Below are 10,699 nucleotides of genomic sequence, written 5' to 3' on the forward strand. Positions count from 1 at the left end.
TTAATGGACTTAGCAAAGAAAACTAGTTTTTATCCTTGTTATGCTTCATTAAGTAATTACAGCTATACTCTCTCTCATGCAGTACAACTGTTATTTTGACCTATTCTAACATGGTGTGTTTGAATATTTCTGCATACTGGGGTCCCTAAACAGTCTTGGAAGTGCATAAATTGGGTATGAGTGACTGGAAAGCTGAGACTCTCGTGGCTTCATTGAGCCCTGTTGTATTCATGTGTGATGACATTAGTCCCCATAGTGGCCATTTCATTGTAGTGAGACCAGTTTTTTTAAAACTTGACCTTACTGTATAAAACGACCTGTTATGACCTCTTCAATAATCCCAGCCTCATGGAACTTTACAACCACAAACTATAGACCTAGGGCAGAAGATGTCCCTTCTAGGGTAGAATGTGAACAGAATGCCTTTTTATACCTATAATGTTTATTTTATTTATTTTGTTTTAGTTTTGCATCATATTTAACTTCAGGTCTTCAGTTTAACTGTAGAGAGAAGTATCAGTACAAGACTCCTTCAACAGGTCTGGACCACTTACCTCCGGGAAAATACCACAAATTCTCTGAAATGACTCATATAGAGCTGGGCAATATATTTATATTAAATCGATATCGTGATATGAGACTAGATATCGTCTTAGATTTTGGATATCGTAATATCGTGATATGACATGAAGTGTTGTCTTTTTCTGGTTTTAAAGGCTGCATTACAGTAAAGTGATGTCATTTTCTGAACTTACCAGACTGTTGTAACTGTTATATTATTTTCCTTTACCCATTTAGTCATTATATCCACATTACAGATGATTATTTATCACAAATCTTATTGTTTAAATATTTTGTGAAAGCACCAATAGTTAACACTACAATATCGTTGCAGTATCGCTATCGAGGTATTTGGTCAAAAATATCATGATATTTGATTTTCTCCATATCGCCCAGCCATAGACTCATACAATGAATGTTTGTATTTGTGGCTCTTGCATACGGCCCATTATTTCCATGCAAGAGAAAATGGCACATACTGACACGCGTAGCAAACTATAATTGCATTTAGATTACATATTAATTAATTACTAATTTACACGATACCACCTATTAATCATCTAAGTTATGATCGCTAGCTGTTTTTTTGTGGATGACTTCGTAGGTGACACCATGCTCCTGGGCCCCGAAGCAGCTGAAGATCGACGTGTTTGACCGAGAAGCCGCCGTCGCTGCCGCCATCATTGGAACGACGATGAGCGAGCCGTGTATCTACGACAAACTGTCCGAGAGCATCGACATCCTCCGCCAGTCGGGCTACCGCTACGGCATGTCGGAGAGGGAGATCGAGAGGTTCATCAAGCAGGTCCTGGAGACAAACGAGCCCAGGAGAGAGCCTCCCCAGTTCCCCATCCTGAGAGCCACCATAAAGGTCAGGCCTGCCAACGCTAATATTACTGCTAATAAAGTCGACAGAAAATGTAATCAATGAAGGCTTTTATCACATGAAAGTTGTTAAGATGCAGGTTACAGCCTCTTAAATATGAGGCTGTAAACTGCCAGTTTGTTATTGTTTAATCTTTTTTAAGGTTATTATTGTTTGTCAGACATAAATAGTTAATTTTCCACTGCAGGACCCTTGTGTTTCAACTTTGGTAATTCTCTCTTTTTATTAGTATAACTATTTGTCCACTGCAGCTCAGCAAGTAGAGTAAACAAAAAAACAAAAAAAAACAATACAGGAGTGATCATGTGATGGCCAATATGGACAGGGGGGGCTATTACAGCTACCAAAAAACTGATAAAGATCCAACCGATGAGAAGTTTCGTCTCAAGAAAATAAATTTGTCTTGCTGAAAAATAAATCTCTTACCTTTTGCTGCGGAAGTGTTGGTAATGTCTCTGTTGTCTCTGCAGTTTGTGGTGGCAGTGGGCTTCCTGCTGGTGGTGGTGCTGGCCTTCACATACCCTCAGAGCGCCCCCCAGCTGGGCCTGGTCAACCTGGGCTGTTACAACTGGTCATCCCCACTCAGCCACGTCCGCCTGCTGTCCCTGCCCATCGCCAAGAAGTACAATCTGCAAGGTGTGAAGCGTAGAGAAACCCATGCGCTCACAGACACACGTTTCAATGAGGAAGTCCTGGATATCTTAAGGATGGAAAAAAAGAATTATTAAGAATCATTACTGAAGTGCAACACACATTGGCTGCGTCGAGAGTCGTGTAACCCAAGTATAGCAGTGAGTCGTTACTCCTACAAGTAATCACAACCCACGCTTTGCAACGTCCATTTTTGAGAAAAAAAAAGTCCAGGGTGCTCAGGAAGTTCAGTCAGATGTTTGAAGGTGCTCTTTGGGGTTGGGAATTCAATTAAGTGTAGAAAAAAAGGAAAATCCAAAGCACTCTTCAAAATTATTTGAAGAAGAGTGCCTTGGCTGTCTGCGCCGCTACGCGTGGGTTGTTTCTCCCTATGTCTATTAAATTTTCTATTATGATATAGCCAGTAAAATAAAGGCTTTTTAAATAATTTTGAAGAAGAGTGCCTTGGATTTTCCTTTTTTTCCTACACTTAATTGACGTGTGTGTGTGTGTGTGTGTGTGTGTGTGTGTGTGTGTGTGTGTGTGTGTGTGTGTGTGTGTGTGTGTGTGTGTGTGTGTGTGTGTGTGTGTGTGTGTGTGTGTGTGTGTGTGTGTGTGTGTGTGTGTGTGTGTGTGTGTGTGTCCCCTGCAGGTTTCCATGAATGGTGGAGTGCCGGCTCTCTCAGGCAGAATCTGGTCAACTGTTCGGGCTGTGCAGAGATCTCCTCGGTGCTGGAAGTCCCAGAGAGCCTCAGAGGGACGGTGAATCTGCGACGGGGGCCACAGCTCGTCCTGCTAAAGGTCAGATTTACAATCTGATGGGCCTCCCCTTCTGACACCCACGGGTGCAAACTTTGTAAATGACGATGTTGCTTTTCTTTTGTTCTTCAAACAGAAGACTAATGTTTAGTAGTAAATGTAGTAAACATTAAAAGTGCAACAAGTTGTCGTGGTTGTGTGCATGTACAGTATGTGTCCACAGTAGGGCTGCTAAATTATGGAAACCAATCATAATCACAATTATTTTGGTCAATATTGAAATCACGATTATTTAACACGATTACTCATTTTTGGAAAGATGTTGCAATTATTAAAACATATATTATTATATTAACATATATAAACAAATCAACCGTGTAAACACCTTGAACTGTGAGATTGCCCTTAATGCTTTACCTGCTTGAACGTTTTAAATTCCCATTCAAATAAATAATATAAAAAATATATTCAAATGTTGGCCGAGGGAGTTTAGCCTTAGGACGAGTTTAGGACGAGCGAAAGTCCATGTGTCATTCAGAACACACGACAAAATTCGAATTTACTTGCAAAACCTAATGTGCAAAATTTATAGTTTTTCTCGATAGCGTTGTTTTTGTGATCGTTGTAGGAGCCAAAACCAAAATTTGGGGGGGGGGTGAGCATAAAAAAGAAGAAATAAATAAGAATGTAAATGATAATAATATGAATAAACAGTATATCAGAAAAGTCTAAATCCTACTGGTTTGTGTTTGTTCCTACTGGTCTGTGCAGGGTGGGGAGTCCCTCAGTGTCCAGCGGCAGCAGCTGGAGGAGCTCTACCTGGCCCACTCAGGCTCCATGTCCATCCTGCTGGAGGAGGACGACGGTCTGCACGACCACCACCTCGGCCTCCCCCAGGGACCCGCCAACTTCACTCTGCTCTGGTACACATTTCGGTTCAGAGTCCAGTTCACTGGTCCACTCGGTTCTGAGGAACCCTGACCTGCATCATAATCACAGGGGCGAGAATATTTTAGGAACTCAGTAGTCTATGCAAAAGATGTATGCTGTCAAATAATCATTATTATTTGGCATTCGATACACAGATGTTACATTTATACAGATGTTACATTTATATCTTGTTGTTCGTCTATCGTCCGGATGGTTACACAATGTTTTATTGTTGGTGCAGGAGGTGAAAACTGGACTGCAAATCTGTCCTCGTCTATATTTACTGATAGAGAAACTATATGGAGTAAATGTTTGATAACATTAGACATGTGTAGTCTGTATCGATGACGTTTCATTTACGGGATTGTTCCGGTGCCGCCGGAGGTTCTGCCGGATGTCCCTCATTTTCTTCCGGATGTCCGTCACCTTCCTCTTTCTTTGTGTTGGCGTTCTGAACTCTGGTGGATTAATGAGGACTATGGTTAACTGCTACTCAGAGCTCTGCAGGGTAAATCCAGACAGCTAGCTAGACTACAGTGGCACTCATAAGTTTACTATAGTTGACTAAAAAGAGGAATAAAAAAAAAAAATCATCTTATTGCCTTAATTAAACAATGAGGAAAAATCCAACCTTTAAGGACACCAATTTTCTTTGTGAATGAATAATGTATCGTAAATAAATAAATGTTCTTCCTTAAAATACAGGGGGCATAAGTGAGTACACCCCTATGTTAAATTCCCATAGAGGCAGGCAGATTTTTATTTTTAAAGGCCAGTTATTTCATGGATCCAGGATACTATGCATCCTGATAAAGTTCCCTTGGCCTTTGGAATTCAAATAGCCCCACATCATCACATACCCTTCACCATACCTAGAGATTGGCATGGGGTGCTTTCCATAAAATCATCTCTCAATGGAAATCAAACCAGCTATTAGGGTAACTGAAATAAAACCATGCCAATCTCTAGGTATGGTGAAGGGTATGTGATGATGTGGGGCTATTTTAAGAGTGCCACTGTATCTGAGTTTTCTGTTGCACGACTAAAACAACTTTTGAACTTACACATGTTCCACCAAAACAAGTTCCTTCCCGAGGCCAATAAACCAGAGCACATTTTTCTCCCATCCCGGGATGTTGTGTGGACTAGCCAGACCCTCCTCCACAGCGCTGTGGCAAAGCGAGACCCAGTGGTATTTAATGCTTGTTGGTGTGTGTTGATTTGTTGCAGGAGGTTCAGCTCTGGGACCAGGGAGAAGGTGTTGAGGTGGCTCTTCCCGAAGGCTGAGCTCTGCCCCCTGCTGGACAGCGCTGGGACCATCGTGCAGCGCTGCCTGGTCACCCACAGCACAAACTCCCAGAGTAAGGTGAGTTCACATGTCCAGACGTCCCCACACTGCAAGACTGAGAGACTGAACAGGAAAACATGGTTCTTGTTACTGACGTACCTAAAGTATTGTTTAACAATATCTCGCTAGATTTTGTGACTTTTCAGACCCTCTTAGCGACTTTCTTTCTAAAAAAGGGCTAACGGCAATTTAGCGACTTCAGTGTATTGTAACTGATTTCCACACATGCTGCTCAGAGTAATCAGTCCACGGCTCTTCTGCCAACAACACAAGGTCTTTCTCTCCCTCTCCTCTTGCGCTGTGAGCAGCAGGCCATCAGACAACACAGCCACTAAGCTTTATGCAAATGATATGCAATGACGTCACCAATATGCAAATGAGCGTATGATGTCTTATGGCGACTAGTGCTATCTACTTCCATTGGAAAGTTGGAAACACTGTACCATAGCAGGTTAAATACAGTTCCTTTTTCCTAAATGTAATTTAAACGTGTATTGATGCAGTGAAGTTTGATATTGCATTACTTCATGGACATGAATCAGTACCCTGTCTTTCGATGTAGTCATTTGCGTACAATTGTTTGTTTGTTTTTTCCCGATGACAGTTGCTGGTTTCGTAGATTTGCAATTAGCTAGCCAGTGGGCGCGCTATTGGCGTTGTTAGCTCGTGGCTAGCATTGCGCCGCTATTTGCGGAGGAAAAATTGGAGCCGTTGAACTGCAACTGATACAATGTGCACTGGGGCACGATTATAACGGCTCAGATCATGGACACATTTTAATCGTTAAAATGTGTCCATTACCGTAATCGTTTTAATCTAATATCATATTGCATACCCCTAAGTGTAGCCCTCCATCACTCGCCACAAATGAACTCTCAGCCTCTGTTCTAACTTTGACTTGTGTTTCAGGGTGTCGGGGTGTTTGGCTGGCTGGTGGTGGGCGAGGGGCTGCCAACAGTTCGAGTTCTGCCTGTTCAGCGCTGTCAGAAACACTGCAGCTCCTTCAACCTGTGGCTGACACCTGGAGACATGGGTAACACCTGCCGCACCCGTTTTAAATCCACAAACCCATTAGCGGGACAAAACGACAACTTCAGGCAGAACAGACAAACTTTGGTCTCGTGCCCCCACCATAAAAAGCCATATCTTAGCCACTGCTTAAACTGTACCTCACAGTCTTTGAAGAGTCTGCATGCTGCATCTGTTCTCCTGATCCCTAAAATCAAACGGTTGAATGAGCTGTCCGGTCTGCTGAACACGCAGTTGACGGTTGTTCCCTCTGACCTTTTGTAGTGTACGCTGACCCCCGGTACTGGCAGATGGAGCTGTTCCCTGGCCGAGGCCAGAACATCATCTGTGACGGATCTGCCCTTTAAGTGAAGGAGGACAGGAACGTGCAAATGACGGCTGTGAATGTCGAATTTTCAGAGCTCCCCGGCCTTTCTATGGCCCCGCCCACTGATGCCTTAAACCCTCCAGGCTTTTTTTTTTTTTTTCCTCCTGATGCCCCTATCCGTCCGAAAATCCCCCCCAGCGTCCTTACAGAGCTGGAAACCACTGCACACATGACTTCAGTTTGGAAAAAGGGATCCTCCTGCAGGTTCCAAGGGTTCGAGGTCAGAGGATCGAGCAATGACTTTGTCCTTGTGTCTTTAAACTCTCCGCAGGTCTCCGATGTTCTGGATGTGCTGTGCTCGTGCCATAGCTTCAAGCAGATCTCTAGCAATTAAAAGAAATCCCTGAAATCATTGGGTGTGTCTCTGTCAGAAGGTAGTGAATCACTGTTGGGTGCATCGGCGTTAACACCGGTTCCAGACCTCTGAATCACGACCCACATCTCTGGAGCTCGTTTCCTCGGCTGTTCACTCGGTTAAAAACTAGCCAAGCTGAGCTTTGTAGATGGTGTCGCATGCCCGATGTGAGTCGAGTGCAGATGTGAGTCGCGCACGCGTCACTTTGCAACAAGTCGCCTACAAGATGCTAACGATTTGGCCAGAGGCAGTATAATGTCTTCAGGTGTGGATGAAATGTCTGTAGGTGTACAGGTTGATGTTAAGTCGACTTCAAGAAATAAGTCTTCAGTCTTCATGTCAAAACTTTAAAGATAACCTCTGTCAGACTGAAGAATAAGGAGAAGCAACTTTCAGTTTGATTATCAGGAAACCTGCAGCTTACATGGTGCATATTATTCTTGCATTTAAATCACCTTATAACCACACTAAGTTTAGAGGAACACAGGGAGCTCTGGCTGATAAGTCCATCCAGTCAGTGAGCACTCACTACTTTTTGCAGTGCATATGGGGGAACTTTTGAATGATTTTCGATGTCTAAACTTGCTGGACGTTCACTACCTCTTGTAGTTCTGAGACACACCTGAAGCTTTACAACTCTGCTCATCATCCGGTTTGTTCCTCGCTGTTAAAGGGCCAGTTCACCCAAGTTATGAAAAAGAAAAACACTATGTAACTCTAGAGGTACCTAGAACACACTAGCAGCAGTTTTCATTGGAACTTAATTACCATTCTAACATAAATATTGATTATTTTCTGTAAATTAGTATCGAGGCTTGTTTGGTTGTCTACATATTATTAAAATAGATAGGTTTGTTCCATCAAACTTATTTCTACATGAAAAGAATAATAGATACAGGTATAATGCTACTTCTTGACGACATCCAGGGTTCTTTTTTTTTTTTTTTTTGTTCTTCTACAGAGAAATCACAAATTGTATTTACATTTGTGCCCGTACTTGACATTGCTAACCAACAATTTGCAGAAATAATTGTGACATTCAAAGCAGCGTTCTATTTATTTTAAATACTGCTCACCCAGCTGTAAATTGTACCGACACCACCTGAGAATTAAATTTTTGTTAATTAACATAACGGCTGAGTAATTTTACCAGCCAAATTAAAAGTTGGAGACTAAACCTTGGGAACACCTTTTGCAGTTTGCAGAGCCATTAATAAAGTAAAGAAGAGATAATACTAGAGAGAATATGAATTTCTCTCATTTGGGTGAGTTTACCCTTTAACAACCAGTTACTACTTTAACCTAAAAGATTTTTTTCATTTTCATTGATTTTACAGACAAAGCTGCTTTTCTAATTTCAGTGTTGTTATTTATTGTTATGATTGTATGTATATACTGTATGTTCAAGCCATTCATATTTTAATAGTAATCTGTTGTAATATTATCAAACTTTGATCACTTGTGATTTTCATGAACACCCCAAAGCCTCATTTAATCCATGAAGCTGTTAACAATATATTGGGTTAATAATTATTTCAATGGTAAAAAATCTGAATAATATTAAATTAGTTTTCCAAAGTTAATGTGAACTCTGACTTTCAGTGTTTAGTATTCAGTCTCCCTCATTTTGTTTTAGCGTCCCAAAAATCTAAATTTTCACCATTTGGGGGCGCTTGAACAAAAGTGAATCTTTTAAAATGTACGCTTTGAATAGAAATGTCATAGTTTTATGAGAAAATTAAAACGATTAAATCTGTGTGGAGTTGTAATTGTCTTTGTTGAAGCACATTGAAGTTGAGTGGTTGAAAATGAGGCGCGTTGGTTTCGTTTCAATGAGAAGCGGGCGTTCAACTGGTTGTTTTACAAATGACCCCACGGGTGCTTGAGGTTATCAGAGAAAAGCAAAACCAGTTAAAAAGTTGCACTCCCAAATTAATTAATTTGTGCTGTTGAATGAATCATTTTTTTTGCATAATCAGAACAATATTGTAGCAATTAAACAGCCAATAGTGCCAATTCATAAATTAGATTATTTTTTTAATTGATTATTTTTATGCAGAAATTGTAAACTGGGTAATCATTATTCCAGTTAAGTCCAGAGTTTTCATTAATCTATCAGCAATATCATTTGACCTCAGTATTCTAAAATCATAGCTACAGCATGAAGGTAAATAAAGGAGAAAACATCGGAGGAAGCTGAATCCTTTGGTATTTGGACATATTTTCATTATTTTGCAGTCATGTCACTGCAACTTGCACGGTTATGACGCTATAGCGGTGACCAAATCCATACGTGTGTAAAGTACTAGAGACCCAGACTTGAGTAAAAGTACAAGTGCAAAAAAAAAAGGAAGAAAAAAAGGGGGGAAAAAACCCGCGGGGGGAAGAAAAAAAAAAAATTAAAAATTTTTTTTTAATTGAAATTATTTTTGAAATTTTTTTTTTTTTATATGTTACTACTCAAGTACTGAAAGTAAAAGTGCAAGAGTTGTGTTATGTAGTTATTAAAGAAAGCAGTCAAAAGTTTGAATATATTGTTTATATTATTTCAAATGTTTAGCCTAACGAGTAACGATGCAGCACATAAAAAATGTATCGGAGTAAAAGTATTAAACTCATCAAAAATGTGAACTGAAGTAAAAGTGTGAGTAGGAGAAAGAAAATAATACTCCAGTAGAGTACAGATACAGCCTTTTAGTACTTACGTACAGTAGTGAAGTAGTTCTACTTCCTTATATACATCTCTGACCAAATCTGACATGACCATACCTGGCAAGTATTCAAAACCGCCTGTGGAGTTCCTGCTACAAGAGGTGTCTCCCGAGGATTTATTAATAGACCGCGGTGTCTCCAGGAAATAGTGCGTGTTAAATTGAGTTGTTTTTAGGTCTGACCTGTTGGAAGCAGCTGATCAGAGAACAGCCGATGACGACCTGATGGCAGAGGAACCTCGACCTGTTGGCTGTGAGTAAATAGGACAAAGTTCTTTAATAACAGCACCATTAATTGAGGTTTTGGCCACTTGGGGACAGCAGAAAACCCAACCACTGACACTAAGTTGTTAGTCCAATATTCAGTCCCTTTTAACTCTGTTTGGTCTCCACCAACTCCTTATTAGCTATCTGCCTCCTCCAATTATTTCACCAGCTAGTCTCTAACTACCAAAACTAGGAGCTAAAAGAGGTTAAAAGCTCTGTATGGTCAGTCGATCCATTGAACAAAACTAAACAAAAAAAAAATTAATCAATCAATCAAAATGAATTAAATAGGTTAAATATGAAGTTTATGTTTTACTTGGCTGCAGTCGGAGTCTGAAGTAGACAAAGGGTGACCTTAGCTACAAACAACGAATACATCTTTTTAAGTCATAACAAGAATAACGTACCCACAATACAATGTACAGTCGCAACTCAGGGTTAGAAGTTAAGTAGGTTTGTATCTGATGAAATATTAAAGTTTATTTGTAGATATGATCTCAGTCAGTCAACAGCCAGCAGGTACTGTGGAGTCTGAAGTGTGCCACCAGAATATACACTGTTAAATAATAAGTTTAATAACATATTGATTTTTATTTGAGGTGTCGGCGGTGTGACACCTTCAAATGAAATATGGTTCAATCCAATCCATTGGCCATCTGTTGTGTGTTGACATCTGACCAATCAGAGCTCTGCTGCGTCTCTGTGGGTCTGGACTTTGGATGCTTACACCTGGGCCACGTTCAGCCTTGACAAAAAAAAAAAAAATATATTAAACTGAAAAGGTGGTGCGTTAAATGAACACCCTGCTGTGTGTACAAGCACACTACCTTTCTTTTTACCACAAGTTTACATACGT

The 10,699-nt window shown here is 40.5% G+C and overlaps 1 protein-coding gene across 1 annotated transcript; it reads left to right on the forward strand.

Moving 5' to 3' along the window:
* The first annotated feature begins 176 nt into the window (after positions 1-176).
* On the forward strand, positions 177-7,106 carry c4h6orf89 (chromosome 4 C6orf89 homolog). The gene is made up of 8 exons (XM_039796567.1): positions 177-224; positions 1,166-1,432; positions 1,918-2,083; positions 2,730-2,878; positions 3,608-3,759; positions 4,997-5,132; positions 6,024-6,147; positions 6,408-7,106. The coding sequence occupies exons 1-8, from the start codon at positions 177-179 to the stop codon at positions 6,488-6,490; spliced, it is 1,125 nt and encodes a 374-aa protein (XP_039652501.1). The 3' UTR covers positions 6,491-7,106.
* Positions 7,107-10,699: the final 3,593 nt, after the last annotated feature.

Source organism: Perca fluviatilis, chromosome 4 (genome assembly GCF_010015445.1).
Source record: "Perca fluviatilis chromosome 4, GENO_Pfluv_1.0, whole genome shotgun sequence".
NCBI classification, from domain to species: domain Eukaryota; kingdom Metazoa; phylum Chordata; class Actinopteri; order Perciformes; family Percidae; genus Perca; species Perca fluviatilis.